Source organism: Engraulis encrasicolus, chromosome 20, assembly GCF_034702125.1.
Source record: "Engraulis encrasicolus isolate BLACKSEA-1 chromosome 20, IST_EnEncr_1.0, whole genome shotgun sequence".
Taxonomy (NCBI): Eukaryota; Metazoa; Chordata; class Actinopteri; order Clupeiformes; family Engraulidae; genus Engraulis; species Engraulis encrasicolus.
The window spans coordinates 6,714,561-6,736,752 of record NC_085876.1 but is presented as its reverse complement, the minus strand read 5'-3'; the positions used below and the strand labels follow the sequence as shown (position 1 = coordinate 6,736,752).

The window sequence follows — 22,192 nt, the reverse complement described above, 5'->3', positions numbered from 1 at the left end:
AATCGGCCATGCTTACGTGTGTAAAGCTTATTTTATGTACTTAACTCAGATGTAATGACAACTGTGTATATAGGTACGTATATTTCTTAAATAAGCCGTACGTTTTCAGTGAAGCTACCGGTAACTGTGCTATTATTAATACCACCCCCCCCCCCAAGGACGCTGAAGGTAACCTAGCAACAACACGGCACAGCACATTGCAGCTGAAAATAAGGAGCCACTTGAGAGCGAGACTTTTCTAGAACATTAATTTATACTAGAGCTATTGTTCTAAAGACGTTACACATGGCCTGACCCAACTTAACTAGTGAACCAGTGTTGCAAAAAAAATATTTTTAAAAAAACCCATCGGTGCATGACGTCATTACGTAATTACGGGAGTCTCCACCAAGATGGCAGACTACGATTCTGAGGCTCTGAGAAATCCGAAAATTTCGAGGGGCATTGCCAGTCTAGGTTAATACAGGTCTGTGGACGGGAGGCTACAAGCATAAGTGGAGGACGGGTGTCTGCATATTGGAAAACACACATGATGTCATGCAACCTCTCTGCTGTTATCCCCAGGGTTCCACTCCAATATACAACCTTGTGTCCTCCACTTGGGCTTGTGGCCTCAAGTTTTGCTGATGCCCTGCCTCCGTGGGGAAAACAATTAAGTTTCTCCGCTGTCTGCTTGGCCAAAACAATTTTGGGAACTATTCTTCATTTACCATCCTGTTTGAAAATGAAAAAAATGACTTTACAATTGAGCTTTTGCGAGATATTGAAATATAATGCTGTTGTGTCAGTGATGTCATCACGACGTATCTATCACGTCCTTGTACGAGGCCTCAAGCACAAGTGGAGGACGCAAGGTCGCATATTGGTTAGTGAGTGCGCGAGACGAGACCGGTCGCAGCTAGGCCAATCACACGTCAATGTGTTTGGTCACATGACCATCCAACATGGCGCCTTGAAAGTTTTCATTGTGATCTAAACCTGTGAATATTGGCGTTTTTATTCAAGTATCTGTGTATTTTAAAGGTAATAGCGCTTGGCACATGTATGTGTTGTGCTTTTTGTTTCGCCTTTTGGGGAAGTACGTGGATTCGTATCGATCTAAGCACGTTCAACGTTAAATGAGCCCAGCTCAGTCCCCTGCTTCCAGCTCACGTTGAAGTTGCACTACCTTTGACGTTAGCTTGCATTTTGGACATTGTCAATTATCTAAAATAATACTCGTTTGACGGTATAAAATATATATGTGTGTGTGTGTGTCTGTCAGAAGTTATGTTTACTGAATTATGAGATGTATCTGAATCTTTCAGCACTCTGGCATGACACTATCTTCTTTTTGGTGATCATAGATGAAGGTGCGTGTACAGCTCCAGTGTAAGAACCTCCACGAATATCTAAAAGAACTGAGTCCAGATGTTCTGGATCGACTTTACAACCACCCAGCAACCTGCCTGGCTGTCTACAGGTAGAGTAATCTTGTTTGTCCCGAAGGAAGTATCTGCTCTTTAGGCGATAATTGTACATGTGTGATTGACATGCTCAACGAATCAGTCCATTTAGAGTCCAGAAAAATATTTTTTATTCAACTGGTGAATTATTTTCCAAGTCAGTTTCATTGTCAATTCCTTCACATGCACTGGACAGGAATTGAACAGGAAGCGGAATTGAGTTTCTTTTCTTCAGTTCTCTGTTATTTTATGTAGGCCAACCCATGACATATCACAAGTGGCAACTGTTTATTTTTTGTGCAGGGAGCTGCCTGCACTGGCAAAGAACTATGTGATGCGAATGCTGTTCTTGGACCAGCCCCTACCACAGGCAGCTGTTGCACTGTGGGTGAAGAAAGATGGCCAGAAGTGAGTAGGCTTTGCGTACATGATGTCAATACATAATTCCTCCATCCTTACACCTTTTTTCCTTGTGCCTTCCCATTGTCCCATCTCTTCCTGTGGAGGAAACAAAGAAGGTACCAAGCCTCCCGAGTAGTGTTTCTCAATGGGGGCTCTACAGCCGTTGGGGAGCCTTTGGGGCGTTGAGAAGGGCAGTTAAATGGGAGGCAATAGTCTTATATTTTTTATGCTAAGTGGGGCTTTGGCTCTTGTTTCTCTTGTTCTACGACCACACAGTTAAAATGTTGAAATTATTTGTCTTGGTTTGAAGTGGTCAGTCGACGTTGTTTGTTTGCTTTCATCAGAGACCATGACGAGTGTGTGTCCGTGTTGTCGGGACTGCGTCTGTGGCATACTCAACACCTACCAGGTGGTCTCCAGGGCAACGTGCTGAATCCTGTTTTTAAGGACAACTTGAGGGTCGCACTCTTAGGAGGGTGAGTGCCAACCCAACCCAACACACACACACACACACACACACACCCACCCACACATGCATACACATTTACCACATTTACAAGAAACAATATGACGAATAATGTTGTCGATTTGTCAGAACCAAGGATCTGCAGCATGGCAAAGATCTCATTTTTAATTGGCCAAATGAGATGTCTTTGTAGTGTTGTGTTTATGGTGGAGGCAGAGATAGAAAGAAGGTGAAGCGTGTGGAGACGAATTTGGGACAAATTGTACCTGTAAATAATCATCTCTTGTTTTAATGACATTTTTTTAAACAACATCAAATTAATAAATACAGTGTCCGTAGAAGAGCTATAATAAATAGAGGCCTACATAAATACATTAAATAATACACTAAATAAAATAAAAATTACTGTAACATATAAAAATAATATACATATCAAAACCAAATCAACAACAAATACAAATCAGTATAAATAAATCAATTAAAATCTATAGAAACAACTTCACAGAAAATGATTAATGACAAAAACATAACAAATTGTTAACATTGGTAAGTGTCATGAAATCAATAAAGTCCATTTCATAACAAGCATAAAGTGCTCGCTCCCCTAGCACTACTTGGTGGGCTACATTTCAGCTATATGAGCACAATGCAAGTAGATGTTCAGTATCAGGAGGACTGTGTAGTCATCTACGATGCTTTAAACTGTTGATTGCCCTCAGACAGCAAAGACTCCAAAGTAGGTCTTCCCCTGCCCATCAGCGACATGGGAGATGGGATGTGTTGTTGTGCCCAGACAGTCATCCTTGTCCAGCTGGAAAATGGCTTCCATGTTGATGGTGCCGTACCAGCGCTTCCCGCTGTCCTTTTCCGCGGGTTGGTGCTTGCAGCCTGACCGCGATGCACTCAGCAGGGTCACCATTTTTTGCAGTTTGGTGGTCTTGCGGAAGACCTCATGGACCAGATGGTATGTCTCCGGCTCGGTCGACGTGGAAGTGGAGAGTGGGGCATGGCAGTTGATTTCGAAGGACACTTGGCTATATACGAAATACAGGCCTCTCCTGGGGATGATGATCTGGTTCTCGCGCAGCACCAGCCCCTCGCCGACGTAAGAGAGCTCGTCAACACTTTGCCATTCCACAGTATTGCTGGGGAAACTCGGGTTGTTTTTTCCTGCATAATGGAGGAGGAGAGAAAGAGGCCGGGAGAGAGGGTGGGAATTATTGTCATATTCAAGTCATTAGTCAAATATATCAAACTTCAATAGAGATTTCCACTCCCACCTGTAAAATGGTCTCAATTAGTCAGGGCCTGGCCCTCTGTATTCATTATTAGTACGAGGGTAGTGTGGTAAAACCAAGCTAGTTCCCCAGGTTACTCACCCACAACATGAATGACTGTTTCATTTTTCCCTGAGCGACGTGGCATTTGTCTCTTGTGTCTGTGCCTCAAGTCTGTAGAGAAGAAAGACGGATAGATTTTATGGCGTGTATTTAAAAAGGACGCAAGTTGAAGAAGCAACTTAATTTGGATGACACAGGGTCAGGAAAGCATAATTTAGAACCACAACTCACCTGTTTCGCCCGTTGAGGTGTCTTGCTTCTGAGAGAGAGAGAGAGAGAGAGAGAGAGTCAGAGAGAGAGAGAGAGAGAGAGAGAGAGAGAGAGAGAGAGAGAGAGAGAGAGAGAGAGAGAGAGAGAGAGAGAGAGAGAGAGAGAGAGAGAGAGAGAGAGAGAGAGAGAGACAGAGAGAGAGAGATAGAGAGAGAGAGAGAGAGAGAGAGATTTACTGATTGCCATTTTCTATGACTTTTAAGCAATATCAATGGAATTACATTAAACTGTGATAAAATCACGTAGAAATAGTGGCAATATCAAGACCACAAGGGGGGACAATCCCCCCATCCCCCTACAAATCACACCCTGCCTATCAATGTTTGTAGCCCTATTTTTCATACTGTGGCACATCCAGATCAGTGCAAAGTAGTTAGAGGTAACCAGCCGAAGCCATGGTGTTTAGTCGTGGCAAGAGACAAAATGCGCATTACACCTGTTTTAATCATTGCCATTTCTTTTCATTATTGACACAATCACTGCTTAACCAAACACATTTTAAATCACTGGGTCAAGTCCATGCAATAGAAGCTGATTCAGTTATTTCCATGACACCAGACGGCACATTTATTATGCAATTGTGTAATTTCACGTGAAATCAGACACTTTGGAGCCAGACCAACCGGATTTTAGTATAATTTGGTGTGCCTTTTCAGTGGCAAAGTAGAACCCTAGAACTGCATTTGCATGAATCTGGTGCTAATATTAAGGGAGAAACGGACTGAGAAAGTGTAGGACACTATACATTCATCCTTGATTGTCAGTCAATTTGCCCTCCAAGTGTCTGATTTCACGTGAAATGACCCAAGTCCGTTCTTAATGTTCAACCGCAGTGCTTAATACAACAGGGATGATCGTATTCAGGAGGATCAGTGCCTGATTTCAGGCTCGACGTTTGTTTACAGGAATAAAATAAAGGTTTTTCATATTTCAGCCTCAGGATTTTCTTCTATCAGCAGGTCTGATTCAGTTGTCGCTCTGATTGTAAAACATTGCTGAAATTTGTAGGTCTGTTATGTGGCCAGCTTAGGTTGAAATCTATAGCACACCAAAGTGTGAAAAGCTTGTGATCTGTAAGTGAAACAACTTAGCTGATATCCACCATCGTATACCATCATACATTACAAAATATACAACCCTCTGTATCCAATTGTTTAATCGGGAAACTAACATTGTTGGAAGGCAGGTATGCAGCAATTGCCAACCAGGTTTACATGTAACACTAGCAAACACACTGTTGGGGGTATGTGGAAAATGTAGTAATAACAAATGTATGGAGCACATTTACCCTAACTTTAGTAGCTAGAATAGAGGAAGAGATATCCAGTATGAGTGAGGGGGCACTCATGGTATTACTAAAAGACTTTCCTAAAAAAGAGGTATGCGAAACAAAAAAGATTTCTAAACAATGCTGTACACTACAAAATGGGGAAAAGCTATAAAACTATACTAAACTAAACTGTAAAATTTTAATTTAATATCGGTGTGTGGGAGCTTTTAATATTTTTTCTGATTAGAGACCAATGGATAATCTCCAGCACATCTGCCAGTTGAGGTGTGCGAAAACATCACAAATTAAACACATTGGGGCTCACCTGGTCGTGGACAGAGAAGAAGATGGCAGCAGCAGCACACAGTCCGATGGCCAGAAGAGCCACATAAATCCTCCAGCCCCTCGAGGGCGACAACGACATCGAGGTGCCCGTCTTCTTCACCTCCTCCTCCACGGCCACAGTGGCCTCAACTGCCACCAGGCCACTCTCCAGATCCACCATCTTACCGCCCTGGGCCATTCTTCTGGTTCTTGCTGCTGTAGTTGGTCAGACAGGTCTCGCCGTTCGACATCCAAATCGTCTTTAGTCTTCAGATGACTCTTCAGGGTTTGTTGGCCAGTGGTGTGTTTGCGTGGGTTTTTATGTGTGTCGTCTGAGGTTGCTGTTTGAGGAGGACGTGATGGCGTTACGTCACTGTGTTTGTATGATGATGTGTGAGTGTGTGTGTGGGTGTGTGCATGCCTGTGTATACGCCTGCATGTGTGAGGTGTTTGAGCACGGGAGAACAGGGAAGTTTTGTGTATAGTAAGTATAAGTATAGTAACAGACACACAGACCAACAGACTGGCACACATTCCCACACCCACAATTGTGCCGTGAGCATGTTTGCGTGTCTGAACTCTAGGGCTTCTCCATTTCTGAGAAAGTAACGTGTGCTTCTGTTTCCTTGAAGGTTACCACAGACTTTTTATCATACCATGAGTACCACCTCACTCATGCTCTATATCACAGTGTGACTACACTCCACACATTTGTTATTTTTTTCCACAGACATCCTGCAAAGTACTCACGTACCCCTAGTGCAGGGGTGGGGAATCTACAGTCCCAGGAAAAAGTTTGTACACCCTTTGAAATTTCTTACCTTTCTGTCAAAATTGGTCATAAAACATGGTTTGATCTTCCTGGAAATAGCAAGAAGGAACAACCAGAGTCTGCTTTAATTAATTCAACCCAAACATTTACAAGTTTTCATATTTGTATTGGCCACAAGATGTAAACATTCACAGGACAGCAAGGCATAAGTAAGCACACCCTTGCATTCAATAGGTTTTAACCCTAAGTTAGTCGCAATAACCTCAACCAGATGTTTCCTGTAGTTGCAGATCAGATTAACAAAACAATCTGGATGTATCTGGTCTCCCTCTTCTTTAGAAAACTGCCTCTCGTCAGCAAGGTTTGTGGGATGTCTGGAGTGCATAGCTTTCTTGACTTCATGCCATATAATCTCAATTGTTTTTTGTCAGGGCTTTGACTGGGCTATTCCAGAATGTGTATTTCATTATTATGAAGCCATTCTAAAGTCGATTTGCTTCTAAAGTATGGGTTGTTGTCACATTTCAGCACCCATCCTCTTGTGTGCTTCAACTGTGTGACAGACTACCTCACTTTTTTTCTGTAAAATATCTCGATAAACTTCTGAGTTCATTGTTCCACTGATGATAGCAAACTCAAAAGGGCCTGAGACAGCAAGGAAGCCGCATATAATGATGCTCCCGCCACCATACTCAAAGGCGGAGATGATGTTTTGGTGAAGGTGTGGTTCTCCAGTTCTCCTCCAAACATGACATTGTGTGTTCCCCTGAACAATTCAACTTTGGTTTCAACGTTGGTCTACAGAGTATTTTGCAGTAATTCTATGAAGCATATAAATGCTTTTTCGCAAACCTCAAAGGTGCAGCAATATTTTTTTGGACAGAAACCCCATTAATTTTAGATTGGCAGAATGAATCCCATTTTTAGCTATTCTTGGTTACATCTCCTCTTCTGAGTATGGTGGCGGGAGCATCATTATATGCGGCTACCTTGCTGCCTCAGGCCCTTGACAGTTTGCTATTATCAGTGGAACAATGAACTCGAGTTTATTGTGATATTTTACAGAAAAAACGTGAGGAAGTCTGTCACACAGTTGAAGCACACAAGAGTATGGGTCCTGAAATGTGACAACAACCCATAATTTAGAAGCAAATCGACTTTAGAATGGCTTCATAATAATGAAATACACATTCTGAAATAGCCCAGTCAAAGCCCTGACAAAAAAACAATTGAGATTAAATGGCATGAAGTCAAGAAACTATGCACTCCAGACATCCCACAAACCTTGCTGACGAGAGGCAGTTCTCTAAAGAAGAGGGAGACGAGATACAAACAGATTGTTTTGTTAATCTGATCTGCAACTACAGGACAAGTCTGGTTGACGATATTGCAACTAACTGAGGGTTAAAACCTACTTAATGCAAGGGTGTACTTACTTATGCCCTGCTCTCCTGTGAATATTATGGCCTTATGACCAATAAAAATATGATAACATGTAAATGTTTGGGTGGAATTAATTAAAGCAGACTCTGATTGTTCCTTCTTGAGATTTCCGGGAAGATCCGACCATGTATTATGATCAATTTTGACAAAAATGTCAGAAATTTCAAAGGGTGTACAAACTTTTTCCTGGGACTGTATGTCTCGAGGGACGTTTAGGAAATATTTTGTAAAGGAATCTCAGAAATTACCTTTTCAATACAATTAGGTTATATTCAGGGGGTACCTAGAGAATGTGGGGTCTGTTTTAAAGGTCGATGCCTTCAATATATGCCTAAAGTGCAGGGGGAAATCCTGGTTTGTGTTCATAGTACGACCCTCGGAGGACTTGTATGGCCATTTGAGGAATTTGAAGTGACCCTTGAAATGAAAAAGGTTGTATTCTATGCAGTTGCACATTGTTCTGGAAAAAGGGTTTCCCACCAACTTGGTAAGATCTGCCAAGGTAAGATCAGAGGGTTACAGGTTCGAATCCCACACTTACCTCTCCCTACACCTACATCCATGGCTGAAGTGCCCTTGAGCACCTAACCCCACATTGCTTGGATAAAAGGGTCGGCAAAGTGTAACAACTTTTTCGCACACTGCAGCTGGCAGGTGCATTGGAGATGATCCACTTTGCTTATCAGAAGATAAAAAACCTTGAAAGCTCCCGCACTGATTGTTTCACTTAAACCTAATCCACAACATTTCTTTATTGGACCTTCATGTGGTAAAGTTTTTATATATATATATATAATATGAAATGATGAGATAAAAGTATGCATTATGAATACCTTCCAGATTCTCTGCATCGGTATTTCCCCCCTGAGGGCTGATAGTGCGTCACATCTGTCACTGTTGCCCAACATTTTTTCTTTTTCACCCTTAGACTTGCTTGGAAGATTTGGAAGATCTTACACATACAAAAAGGAAGTTGCTACCTCCAATTGAATGACTCAAAGGCTGCATGCACTCTTGCAATCACAGCTTAACCACCTTAATATGAGATGACGTATATGTTGTTGCCTGTGTAGTAGGCCAGTCAATCTAGCGTTTCACCCTGGACAAAATTGAAATAGTAATCATTCCAAGTTTTCTGTAATCCCCAGGTATGTCTAAATGACTTATATAGATTTATATGGAGTGGAACATACTTTTTTCTAGGTCAAAGTTGGAGATATACCTTTCATGTTTCCATAGGGAGACAATATATACTTGATGAATGGGGCAAAATTTTAAACTACGAGATATCAATTTGAAACTTTCGCAGTAGTTAATTCAAGCTTAAATGTGTAAATGAGATCGCATCTACTTATATGGTAAAATCTGAAACAATGGGCTAAACATAAAACAAATTGCAGAAGTAATGATTCACACTTTTTATTGATACTTAATCCACCCAACCTATCACATTATGAAAAATCTACCTTCATCACTTCAGTGGCACATACTTTTTTTAAAAGTCAGAAGTAGCAGATTTCCGATTCAGATTTTTTGACCTTGGAAAAAGTACAGTATATTCCACAAAATTGATGAGGGTAGATTTTTTTTCACATATCTTAGCACATATGACCTCATTTGCGTATATAATCATCATATTTCAGAAAACTTGCAATAAAAAAAAAATATTTGCCCTAATGTGGGTTTAACAACAGTGAAAGTTTCATCAAGTTTATCAATATGTCATAGTTAAAAATGTTATCCTATTCATGGAAAAATGAATTGGAGGGGGTGCTGTGGCGCAGCGCGTTAACACACCGTACCATATGCGGGCGACCTGGGTTCGAGTTCGGCCGGCCGGGGTCATTTCCCAACATTACCCAACATTACCCCGTTTCTCTCTCCCACTTGCTTCCTGTCATCTCCTCAACTGTCCTATTGATTCTGTGATTCAGTGTATTGACGTTGACAGTACGTATCAGGCATATCAGACATTCTTCCTGATTCTATTAATTGACAATTTCTAACAGCAGCTGCACGCATGCACACACGCAAACAAAGGCTGTAAGTAACCAAATGACCAAAACAATGACTAAATGGTTGTAAATCAAATTAGTTTTGAATTGTGGCCCCCAGGCCAAACACCACACCAGTGTGACTTTACTTTATGTGACTGCGTGGTGTGACTGTCTTATTCTTTATAGTGTGGTGGCTCATTCTTTTTGTTCTTTTTTCAAGCCTCATTAGATTTCTTTGCTGGGAACTGGTATGGCCTCTGTGACTGCCAGTTTGGAAAAACGGATATCAGCATACAGAACAGAGTATAAGTAATTAGATCTGATCTGAACAAGTGCCGCTTGTTAAGCATCTAGACACACACTAAATATCCACTTCTGTGTGCAACATCCGTGGTTTTCTTTTAATTTCCCCTTGTTTGTGATTACTGTGAGGAGAACACGATGCATCTCGGCAAAATGTGTCCTTTTGCCTCTAAAGTATTTCGGTGCAATCCCTGATGCATGCATACTAAAAAAAAAAAACCCTGCCCACATCTCTCTCTCACACACACACACACACACACACACACACACACACACACACACAAATATACACAACAGGAGGATTGGTGACGCCTACCTCAGACATGGGACATGTCAGAGGTTCTAACCCTACTTTTGGGTAGGGTGCGCACATCCAAAAACATTTGTTGCAGGTGCCAGACAAAAAAGTCAGACAGTTGAAAAAGGTAGGTCTGCACACTGCCGATAAGTTCCAAAAATAATGATGAATTGCACTCTATACTCTTATATCGGGAACCTATGGTAACCCTTGCATGAACCCTTCCATTTAGCGTGCATGAACCCTTCCACTCCTCGGTCATAACAAGTTTGAACCTGTGACACTCACTCTGCATGGCTTCAACCTCTAGCCCTGAGCTGCAGCTGCCCAGGTTTTGAAACGGCTTGCGAAAGACGAATCTGAGTCATGAACCAATGGGTTTCCTTGAATCAGCAGCATTCAGCGGTTTAAGATATGGCTAATGCCGTCAAATGTCTGCTTACTGATTACCCCTTACTCAAAATGGTTTCTTTACCTTGTATACATTACACTGTGTGTGACCATGTGTTGTTCCTAAAAATGCACTACATGCATTGTCATGCAGTTTTGCACAGTTCCGTCAATGGAAGTTGCTTTCAATTTGAAGCTCCTTCACCCTCCCTACTTGTGGTAACTGATATCAGCCAATATGGAAAGATGCATCATTTTTTTCCACATCTCCCACAGTACATGATAGTACAGTGCAACCTTAACTTTATGCTAGTAAGTGCTGACAAGTTTCAGTTCAGTTGCTAGTTTTTGCACACACCATCTGTACTACATGAGCAAGGCTGTTGGAATTCCATGATGGATAATAGCTGAATGTTTAGGAAGAATGAAGAGTGTCAAGAATGAGAATGAGCTGCACATTCTTGGGCAATGTTTTCTTATATAGAGCGATTAAACGATAACTTTCACTCTCACTATCCTGAAAGATGCCATTTGGATCATTACTGTTGTCATACTTTCTGGACTTTGAAGTTGTGGATGAAATGTCAAAACAGCTAAAGCTGAAAGCAGCTTAGCCTGTTTTCTCCCCCAACCTACTGATTGTCCTTCAAACTGGGTCCCCTTTGTTGACAAAGTTGTTCAAGTGACCTCAACCTAAACATGTTAGGACTGTAGCCGTACTCCGTAAGACGGCACGCTTTTGAGGGAGCTAGAGAATGTGTTTTTGTTGTACAATAGACTATTTTGTGTTCTACTGCTGGAATCAGAAACATTCTCAAGACAAAAAGCTGTCCAGATGCCTACATCTTAACTCTTCAACGTCTTTTATGCATTTAATGGAAAAGGACGGTGAAGAAGTGACCATAAATTTGTGGGGGAGAATGAGAGAGATGGGGTAGAGTTGGGAAATGAGGGACCTTGGCTGGGCAGTGAGCAAATTCATGGACAGCTTCTTTAGTGTGCCGCGCCACAGCATCCTTGCAACTAAACTCTTGACTTAGATAAATGAGTAATCTTAAAAACACAGCTTAACCCACTGCCTTCTCTCCATTTTTTGTCTGTCTGCAGTGGCAAAGCCTGGGCGGACGAGGGCAGCAGTCTAGGTCCTGACCGGCACGCACGTGACGTGGAGAGCTTGGACAAGTACGCCACAGAGCGCTGGGAGGTCATCCTGCATTTCATGGTGGGGTCACCCAGCGCAGCAGTCAGCCAGGACCTCGCACAGCTACTCACACAGGCCGGACTCATGAAGAGGTGGGTGGTGGGATTGGGAAAGACGTCTAACTTGTGGTATAACGCCGTTCATTTATATATTGTATTGTTGTGTAGTGTAAAATTCAGCTACTCGTACAGGCCAATGGAGTCATGAAGAGGTGGGTGAGAGGGATTGACTGTATACTCTATTCAAACGGCACCATTCAACAGCACAGATCTGAATCATTTTCAACAGATGATTTTGCAACTTAAAAGACGAAAATAGATTGCCTGGTTGGAATTGCCAATCAGAGACGCCCACTCAATATAATACCCCGCCCTGGATGGGAAGTTTGTGACAGGTCTCACACACACACACACACACGCACACACGCACACACACAGAGTGAAGATCAACAAGGTAATTTTCCACCAGCAGATAAGATAATTGTAGGTTGATGTGGGTCTTTTCAACTCATTCATGAAAAGGTGGGTAGTGGTGCGATTTGAAGATATTGAAATGACAATCTTTTCCATTTATGGAGGAGTATGCCTGCCAACGCAGACCAGAAGTTTCGAGGTACAGGTAGTGGGTACTTGTTCACTTCAGAGAGGAAGATACCGCACAGTCTTGTCCATCCAATGCAGAATTTAATTAGACAAACAAACTGTTCATGCACACAGACAAACACACAAAACTTGTGAAAGGCCACACCGGTCAAAACGTTTGTTTTAATAAAATTCAACATTGGATGGACAGGAGTGTGCGGTATCTTCCCCTCTGAAGTGAATCTTTTCCATTTAACCACATTACTCTTAGTCAGTGCTTTGTTTCATTCAAAGCGACTCAGTTTAGTTTGATTGTTAAGCTACTCATCCAGACTGAGCTCATGGAGATGTGGGTGGTGGTGGAGTTGCACTGGACAGCGAATGTTGTGATAAGGTGTTAGTTCAACATGTACAGAATAGGACAGAATACATTCAATAGGAAATTTGACTCTGTAAGTGTTGAATTTGTATTAATGCTGGGTGTGTGTGATGGGGGGGGGGGACCAAGTTAATCTCATAGACAAGAACCTTGATCCCAGCATCATCCACCCACCATTAATGAATAGAGGTTGTTAATAAGTTAACATAGGTTGCCCAGCTATTCGTCCTGGCGCACCTTGTGACTGCACTTATATGAAAAGCCACCTTGTATGATTCTGGCTTATTTTAACACCTCCACCCTATCAATGATGTCATAGTTTAATGCCCAGCTTCTTATCAAGGCCAAACTTGTGAAGACGTAGGTGCAAGGAAAAGCTCATGTGGTCATAGGAGGAGGATCAGAGATGGTGTTAAAACACTTCAGTGAGTATGACTTTTCCATGAAGGGGAAGCATGAGTCGGGAGATCAGAGGGTGGTCTAAGAAAATGTTTCCTTTCGTAGGTGTCAGGGGACCAATGTAGATCCTCGTTTTTATGTTGACTCAACCAACCTTACTAGTTAAATTTTGCAGCTTAAGGCCAGACCACACTTCTAATGTTCTTCTGCTGTCTTCTCTGAATGTTATCTAATCTCTTCTCTTCTTCCATTCCTGCCTGTCCTCTCCTCCCCTTGCCTACTGTAACAGTGAGGCGGGTGACGCTCCTTGTATCACCTCTTCAGGCTTTCAGTTCCTACTGCTGGACACGGCCTCACAACTCTGGTACCTCACCCTGCAGTATCTCAACACTGCCCAGGTCAGTCATCGCTGCACACACCCTACACTATCTGAAACACTCCCCTGATTAGTCAACACTGAACAGCAACAACAAAGTTGTTTTAGCTACGTTATCGCACTCAGTGGTCATCTTGCCGATGCCTTAGAGCAGGGGTCCCTCTGGGGGGCACATTATCGTTCCTGACTGTGATCAGAGGCCAGGATCAGTCATGTGGGCTTTATACTAGGCCACTGCCTGTTATAAACATAATTTCTAGCACAAAATAGTTCATCATTACAAGTGATTTGCAAAAGAAGTGAGTACTTCACATGTTTTTCAATTTGAAATACCACATGCTTTAGTGAGTCTATTTTGGATTAGTAAGGCCAGACCTTTTGAGTCGAAAATTAAGCTTTTAGAACCAATTTTCTCAAGTTTTTTGACACTGCGCATAACAACAGGAGTGTGTAACATGAGGCTGCAAGATAATTGGAACGCTGTTCGTTTGTTTTAGCATTATGATTGACTGTTGGCAGTGGAACGTACCCCCTTTCATGCCTGTGGGGGATTCCGTCAGTGCTCTGTCTGCTCTTAAATAAACCCGTCTCTGCCTACAATATCATTAGCAACATCCCAGCCGGGTGAATGCTTAGTTCACCGAACAATACCTTGTAACACTGCCCAGGTCAGTCAGTGCTGAATACACCCTGTGGTATGTTACCTAGGCTACAAGTTGCTGTGGGGCCTCCTGAAGGCCAAGTTTCAGCACTTATTTACATAGACTGTCTCATTATTACGAGTTGGGAATTAAGGATAACATGTCAAACATATAATTTTTCATACATGAAAAGGGGGATCTTCTCCATGGTCCGCCATTTTGAATTTCCAGAAATGCACATTTTTTGCCGCAAAACTTACTATACTTTGGTTATACTAGGAAATCTGTATTTATTATTTAGTAAATAACATTCATGAAAAGATCAAATTTGGTAATAGGCAGCACAGTTTCAATGAGCAGCATAGTTGCAGTACCCATTCTGGCCACATTCTACACAATGCACCTTTTAAAAAGGTAACATTTTTTAATGGGCAGCATGAATTCTGGAAATGAACTACAAAAACTATTACACAGTGCACCGTTAATCTTGTCATTGATTACTTTATCTTCCACTTCTTTTTCATGTCCAGTCCAGAGGAATGGACCTTGTTGAGATCCTCTCCTTCCTCTTCCAGCTCAGCTTCTCTACGCTGGGAAGGGTGAGTACACTTCAGCGTTATTCACTCGTGACATGCTGATTAGATTTTTAGGGTGTGAGTTGTTCTGTGAACAACATTGCGTTCTGCTTTACTGTAAGAATCCATTGGCGGATTATTGAATTTCCACTTGAGTGTTCTCCCTCTTTCAAACTGTTTTTACATGCATCATGCTTAATATTATGAACTCGTTTGTGAGCATTCAGGCCAGGGACCTGCTCGCTGCAGGATTTCGTGCATGAATGTGTTGACATGTAGTTTTTGTCAATTTTGCTTGTGATAGAGCACCAGGCACAATGTACACAGACACGTGCATAATACGGTGCAATATTGACATCATCACAAGGGACGATCTTCCGAACTTCCATGTTGAGTTCGCTGTCAAACATTAATGAGAGCCCCGTTGGCCACTTGCCCCCTAGATGATGCCTCCAGAATTGGGCGAAGTGCTCCATTAGTCCCAAGTCAAATATGTGCACTCGGTCGCACACAGTTTTAGACACACAGAAAGCGTATCCCCGACTCACCGAAAAGCAAGAGCTTTCTTGCCAATTCGATTCAATATTTATTTCTTAAGATGAGCCGATTTTGTTATTTTCGATACTGAAGAAAGCCCCCTGATTTTGATTGATTTGATGCGATTCAATTCAATGGTTTATATTATTTACCTTTTGGGATGGGTTATGTTTGAGCTTTCTTGCCAATTCGATTCAATATTGATTTCTTAAGATGAGATGATTTTGTCATAGACATTCGAATGCTACAATAACAACTAATGCCACAGTTGTATCAATTAAATTATCTTATTTGTTTGTACTGGATTATCTGAAAACCATCTTTATTGTGCATTGCGCGTTAATGCAATTGTGCATTAATTGACTATTATAAATTACTTTAATTTATACGAGCATTAGTTGTACCACCAGAGCTCTGCTACTAAAAGATGTCTTAAATACAAGACATGTAAATGAGAGTTTGACTGGGGGTGTCTCCTATAGGACTACTCGGTGGAGGGCATGAGTGAGTCTCTGCTCACCTTCCTGCAGCACCTGCGTGAATTTGGCCTTGTTTTCCAGAGAAAGGTAAGCTGAGGTGTATGTGCGTGCCTGCGTGTGTGTGTGTATGTCCTGCCGGTCTGAGAATCTTCTTGGTCGTGTGTGTGTGTGTGTGTGCGTGTGCGTGTGCGTGTGTGTGTAAACGTGCATACATTACATTACTTTGCATTACATAACATTCATTACATTTAGCAGACGCTTTTGACCAAGGCGATTTACAAGGAGGAGGACATTCAAGCAAGTACAGAGTGTGGGGTCAGCCAATGCAGGTCGACAAAAAGTGGTGTGCAGTAGAAACATAGTAGAAGTATACAGTAGAAACATGTGTACATGCATAGTACACGTGACGCCACAAGCAAGTACCACTAGCAACTTCAAAACATCCCTCCCAGGAACTGGTGGGATTCATCTGCTGACCTGGCATGGTTCATGTCCCAGTCTGACCCCAACTCTCTACCACTCATGTCAACATCAACATTTGAACAGGTCTTTAAAAAGTTTAAAAATCAAAATGGTGTGTCCGTGTCTGTGTGTCCATGTCTGTGTGTCCGTGTCTGTTTGTCTGACTGTGTCTGTCCGTGTGTCCGTTTGTGTTCGTGTGTCCATGTATTTGTGTGTGTCCGTGTGCGCGTGTATTGTCACTTACAGAGGAAGTCCAGGAGGTACTACCCGACCCGTTTGGCTATCACCCTCTCTGCTGGCGTTAGCAGCAACGCCTCCACCACCACCGGCGTCGGGCCCACACCCAGCACTGGAGAGGCCGGCTTCATCGTAGTCGAAACCAACTATCGCATATACGCTTACACAAGTACGTATGGTCAGAAGAGTACAAGAAAATGAAATTTTGCTGAGCAGTCATGGGTAAGCGGTTAGGGTATCAGACTTGTAGCCCAAAGGTTGCCAGTTCGACTCCCGACCCGCCAGGTTGGTGGGGGTAGTAATTAACCGGTGCTCTCCCCCATACTCTGAGCAAGGCACTGCTCCTTTTCGGACGCCATTGGGCGCTGCCCCCTTGCATGGGTGAGGCATAAATGCAGATTCGTTGTGTGCAGTGTTTACTTGTGTGCTGTGGAGTGCTGTGTCACATTGACAATGGGAGTTGGAGTTTCCCAGTTGAGCTTTTGTCTTCAATACCTCAAAAAACCAACCACTTTCCCTATGAGATTCACACTTTCACAAGTAAGCAAGAACACAACAAGAAACATAGCCTTGTGTACATATATGGTGCATTTATTGAGAGAACAGACTTTTGGTCATAACCATAAGAGTAGCTCAGAAATTAAAGTGATTGCATTGGTGTCATTGAGAACCCAATTTTGTCCCTTCCCCCACTGGGCCCAGGACAACTGACCCATTAGCCCACCCCCACCCCCGTCAGCTTCCCTGACTGTGAATGAGTAGTCATTGCCATGTAGTTAGTCATACAGTATGTCATTGCCTCTGATCGAAAGAATATGTGTCATTTTTGCTAGAAAAATGATGAATTAAAACATACAAGATCTATTAAGATAAACATGTCACACCACCTGTGCTGCAGTACACTGTAGTGTTTTTCCCAGAATTGCAAAAGCGTGCGTCTCTATGTACGTGCCTGGCCATGAATAGGCATATTCGTAAGCCTTCAGCTGCATAATCTCCGCAGTGATTTATTGTAACCTACAGTATGTAAGGCTGAGCTGTATGGCAAATGGCTTTTATTGTAATTTTATTGTAATATTTGCCTGTGTTATCTGATACTGATGTATTTTAATTCCTTACTCTGTAGTGAATTATAACAATGAACAATCAAGCATTTCTGATTCAACACAGATTTTTCCATTAATTTAACACAAATGATCACCAGGCGGGGGTTCGAGTCGGACGAGGGTTCATTTGCCAATCCCTCTATCCACGTATAGGCAGTTTGCTCAGGATTTGTCACAGCTATATGCTACCAAACTAGTTTCCCACAGCATAGCAGATTGCATAACACATCATAAATGTGTCACAACTTCAATATGACCTCAATATGACCATCAATTTTTGATGCCCATTCACAAGTGTTATCTTTTCCATGTTGTTTTTTTACCACCACCATCAATTTCTAAGGTTTTATGCAGTCATTATGACTTCATTTATAGTTTTCAAACATGAAAAGGTGGACTTCTCCATGTCCACCACAGCGAATTACCGGTCAGAGACATCTATGGCTGCAAAACTTACTGTACTTTGGACACACCAGGACAATATTAGTTATATTAGTCAATATTACTTAGTAAATATTCATTTTGAGACCGGAAAGCATACCTTTTGAAAATAAAAGGCTAAAATGACATACTCTGATATACAGTAGCTATAGTAAAGGTAGTCATACTTCAGGCAGGCCAGAGGAAATGCGTGGCATACATGACATTTCTTGCATCCATGGCAGCGATGTTCCCATCACTTTCTTTTTTACCAGGGAAAAAGGTGTCATATTAACTGTTGCCCAAGTGCTAGGCAGTATGCCTGTGAGTCAGCACCATCTCTATGGAGAGACTATAAACATCAAACAGAATAATCAGAAATGAATCACGTCAAATATATCCTTTTTTTCTTTGGAATTGAATTACGACAGGAGACTGTTCCAAGACAACACACCAACCCTCACCTCTACTGCCCCTATTGTGACTGTGTAGTCTGTATTCTTCCCACACATTGTGTGTTGCTGTTTTTATCCCTCTGTTGTCAGTTGCTTTGACCTCTTTTTTTGTTTTTGTTTTTGTTTTTACCTCCACCAAGGAGATTATGTTTTCAGTCGCGTTGGTTTGTTTGTTTGTCTTGAAAATGACACAAGGAACAAGTGATTAAATGTTTGTGGTGCATAATTTTTTTTTCAGGATTTTTAATTTTTTTTAAGATTCTTCACCATTGCGGGATAAGGTGAATTTTGACACCCTAACTACACAAAAACAAGGCAGAAATACTTGGGGAAAAAAGGGTGTAACATATTCAAATGTTCTATCAAACAGCTTCCTCGCTGAGTGTATTTCTAGTTTTTTGCTGGTTATCTTTTTTTTTTCTTTTTAGACCTTTTTATAGATAGGACAGTTGAGGGATGACGGGAAGCAAAGTGGAGAGAGATGGAGTAGGCTTGGGAGGTCGAACTCAACCTGGGCCTCCATTGGATTGGAATCCTGTGTCTGGACAGATGCCCCCTGTAGAGTGCATATGGTTGGAATGGTATTAAAATGGACTTATTTGCATTTTCTCTTTTCTATTTTTGTCGTTCCTCTCTCCCCCTTGGCCAGACTCTGAGCTGCAGATCGCGCTGGTGGCTCTGTTTAGTGAGATGCTGTACAGGTTTCCTGACGTGGTGGTGGCACAGGTCACCCGAGAGTCTGTGCAGCAGGCCATCGCCAATGGCATCACAGCACAGCAGGTAATAACAACATCAATAGTTATAACAACAGCTATAAAAAATAATAATGATTATGATGATAATGATGATTTATTTATGTAATTTATTTATGTAATTTGTTTGTTATTTATGAATGACGTATTTATGTAACAGTTCACCAGAGTCCTCAAACTGAAGACGCATGTGGAAACGTTAGTCTTACTGCACTGATAAAATAAACCTCAGAAAATAGAGACCAGATTGTTTTACCTTTCTACTTATGATTTAGTCCTGCTCTGGTTGCACCGGATTGTTAATTTTGAAGCGTGGAGTGCGTATCTCCTTTGTTTTACAAATGGTACAATACCTTTTTTAATTTTGCTCAGGCACAGAATGTTTTTGAGGTCTGACCATTGAAGGTTTTACTTTTGGACCTGAGAAAGGCACACCGGAGGTCATAATGTAACTCAATGGTTTCATGTGCTGCACACAAATGTATGTATTTTAATATTCAAAATGGAAAATGGACAGGAAGCGAGTGGGAGATGCGGGGGGATCGGGAAATAACCAAGGGTCAGAATCGAACCTGGGTCCCCGGTGAAACAATGCAGTGCCTTACCGTTTGAGCCACGGCAGGGCCTGTTGCACACTAATTTAACACATTGCCTAATGAGTAATGTAGGGATTTTGGTTCATATTTTTTCCAGATAATCCACTTTCTGCGGACAAGAGCACACCCTATCATGGTCAAACAGGTACTACCAATTGTGTCGCATTTAGTCTCTTAACATTTAAAAAATGCTGGGCCTTGTTATTGTACATGTAGTCCTTTTTTTTTTTCAAAACATCGATTGTGATCTATTTTATTGATCATTATAATATTTTAGACAGATTTTTTTAATCATACAAAAATAAATCATCGATAAAGCCTTAATCATGTAATAAGTGTTATTACGCACAGAATACCCCAGTTTTTGGAAGTGTTCTCTTTTTTTCCAAGATTTTTTCCATGACTAATTAGGACGTCCAAGCGTAGTCGTAGCTGCCTCTTTTGAATTTCAAAGCACCCTGTAAACCCGGTTACTATTTATATTATACATTTTTTTCTTCATATATCCAATCCCTTATGGAGCTGTTCTTGTAATTTGAGTTATTTCAAAGTATGTCTGTGTTTTTTTCATTTGATCTTTTCATCATTTGGTGTTTCACCTTATACTTCCCTCACAGACGCCAGTTTTGCCTCCCACCATCACAGATCAAATCAGACTGTGGGAGCTTGAAAAGGACAGATTGCAGTTCTCTGAAGGTGTGTACCATGTGTGTGTGCGTGTGCGTGTCTGTGTGTGTAGCTATGTATTTATTGGTGTGCCCCACCACCCACATCTCCCCTGAAGATAAGTAGGCGCTTTAAATCGAAAGAAATGATATAATTGAACTGCCTTGATAAGGCTGCACAGGTTGTCAAAGCTGTTTCTCATTCCATCTAGCAAAAGGTCACCTGTGTAGGAATTAATTCGCTGGCATTTGAAGTGAAACGACTGATAGGACCATTTAGACAGCCCCCTGTGTGTGTGTGTGTGTGTGTGAGGTGTGTGTGAGGTGTGTGTGAGGTGTGTGTGTGTGTGTGAGGTGTGTGCATTTTGTATAGCAATTTTTAATCTCTGGGCCATGTGCATGATTTCACTAAAAGGGTAGAATGATTTGGAGAGTTGATGATAATTAAAGAAATACATATATTTGGTTGGCAGTTGCTGGAGTTCACCTATTAAAAAAAGATGGATGCCCTTCAACTTGACCTGTCTGTGTCTTTGGCTTTGTCCTCACTCTAGTTTGGTAAATGTCTCACACGGTGTTCTCCCTTTTTTCTACCCCACAGGAGTGCTGTATAATCAGTTTCTTTCCCAGGCCGACTTTGAGGTTCTTCGAGACAGAGCTCAGGTGATTGTTGTTGTTTTTTTCCCCCTGTCCTACTATCCACCCTGGGCTTCTACGCCTGGCCTGCTTTACAACAGCAGGGTTAGACGATTTGACCTTTTGAGTACATTATTATAATATTTCCAGTACTCTGTTGAGTATTTATAAAAGGATGTGTGTGTGTATGTGTATGTGTGTGTGTGTGTGTGTGTGTGTGCGTGCTCTTGCATGTCTGTGCCTCAGATTTAGTATTCTAAGTGCTTGGACAATAGCCCGGTCGATCCATCCCCAAGGTCACTTGCAGCATAGAGACTCTGTGTGTAATGTGACCGGCTCAGTGTATTGAATGATGATATATGATTGAGCTCTCTCTCTCTCTCTCTCTCTCTCTCTCTCGTCTCCCGTCTCCTGTCTCTCCCCTACAGGGCCTGGGTGTATTGGTGTGGCAGAACCCCGCTCACAGGGTCATGGTGGTCAGTCCCCAGGGCCACAGCGAGGTGAAGAGGTTCTGGAAGAGGCAAAAGACAAGTCATACTTAACAGACTGGCATAGCACGTCTCCATATACACAAGCTGACCCAGAGTCAGGGGGAGTCAAGGACACACAGACGTGTAGCCTACAGTGCAGTCCAGGCAGACTGCACTGGAATGAGGAGTAGACGGTGTGGAGAAATGTGTTGCTCCTGTGCATTATTCCATTTGGAAGATGGCGGTGAAGGAATGGCAGGGGTGGCAAAGTCCTTACTTAGGCCCATGGCTCTCCCAATGCTATTAAATATGACACTAGAGCAGTGCCATAATGATGAAACTCAAGACGTTAGTCTTTGTGCACCTCTATGATGGACATGGGGGGGGGGGGGGGTGGTGGACAAAATAATGTTATAGTAGTGTTTATGTGTAAAAAGTGGGAATTTTCATCCAAGCTGTATTTTTGTTACTTTAGTTCAATTTTATTTGTAAATGTGTCAAATAA

The 22,192-nt window shown here is 42.0% G+C and overlaps 2 protein-coding genes across 3 annotated transcripts; one reads left to right on the top strand and one right to left on the bottom strand.

Annotated features, from left to right (window-relative positions):
* Positions 1-927: 927 nt before the first annotated feature.
* gtf2h4 (general transcription factor IIH, polypeptide 4) lies at positions 928-22,075 on the top strand. 2 transcript variants are annotated; one of them, XM_063184711.1, is made up of 14 exons: positions 928-1,023; positions 1,347-1,462; positions 1,749-1,853; positions 2,192-2,323; positions 11,828-12,013; positions 13,570-13,678; positions 14,828-14,896; positions 15,892-15,975; positions 16,597-16,756; positions 19,218-19,348; positions 20,014-20,061; positions 20,534-20,612; positions 21,183-21,244; positions 21,646-22,075. In XM_063184711.1, the coding sequence occupies exons 2-14, from the start codon at positions 1,347-1,349 to the stop codon at positions 21,757-21,759; spliced, it is 1,395 nt and encodes a 464-aa protein (XP_063040781.1). In that variant the 5' UTR covers positions 928-1,023; the 3' UTR covers positions 21,760-22,075. The 2 variants fall into 2 exon arrangements, with proteins under 2 accessions (XP_063040781.1, XP_063040782.1); XM_063184712.1 differs by lacking the exon at positions 928-1,023 and adding an exon at positions 1,140-1,228.
* LOC134436754 (tumor necrosis factor-like) lies at positions 3,029-5,716 on the bottom strand. The gene is made up of 3 exons (XM_063186105.1): positions 5,519-5,716; positions 3,885-3,912; positions 3,029-3,483 (listed from the first exon to the last, which is right to left on the bottom strand). The coding sequence occupies exons 1-3, from the start codon at positions 5,714-5,716 to the stop codon at positions 3,029-3,031; spliced, it is 681 nt and encodes a 226-aa protein (XP_063042175.1).
* Positions 22,076-22,192: the final 117 nt, after the last annotated feature.

Excerpts from the sequence above, each read along its gene's own strand:
- gtf2h4 (XM_063184711.1), top strand. The coding sequence starts at position 1,347 with ATGAAGGTGCGTGTACAGCTCCAGTGTAAGAACCTCCACGAATATCTA. Across the intron at positions 19,349-20,013 it reads ATGGCATCACAGCACAGCAG|ATAATCCACTTTCTGCGGAC; the intron begins GTAATAACAACA and ends TATTTTTTCCAG. Across the intron at positions 20,613-21,182 it reads CAGATTGCAGTTCTCTGAAG|GAGTGCTGTATAATCAGTTT; the intron begins GTGTGTACCATG and ends TCTACCCCACAG.
- LOC134436754 (XM_063186105.1), bottom strand. The coding sequence starts at position 5,716 with ATGGCCCAGGGCGGTAAGATGGTGGATCTGGAGAGTGGCCTGGTGGCA. Across the intron at positions 3,913-5,518 it reads TCTTCTCTGTCCACGACCAG|AAGCAAGACACCTCAACGGG; the intron begins GTGAGCCCCAAT and ends TCTCTCTCTCAG. Across the intron at positions 3,484-3,884 it reads CACCTCAACGGGCGAAACAG|GAAAAAACAACCCGAGTTTC; the intron begins GTGAGTTGTGGT and ends TCCATTATGCAG.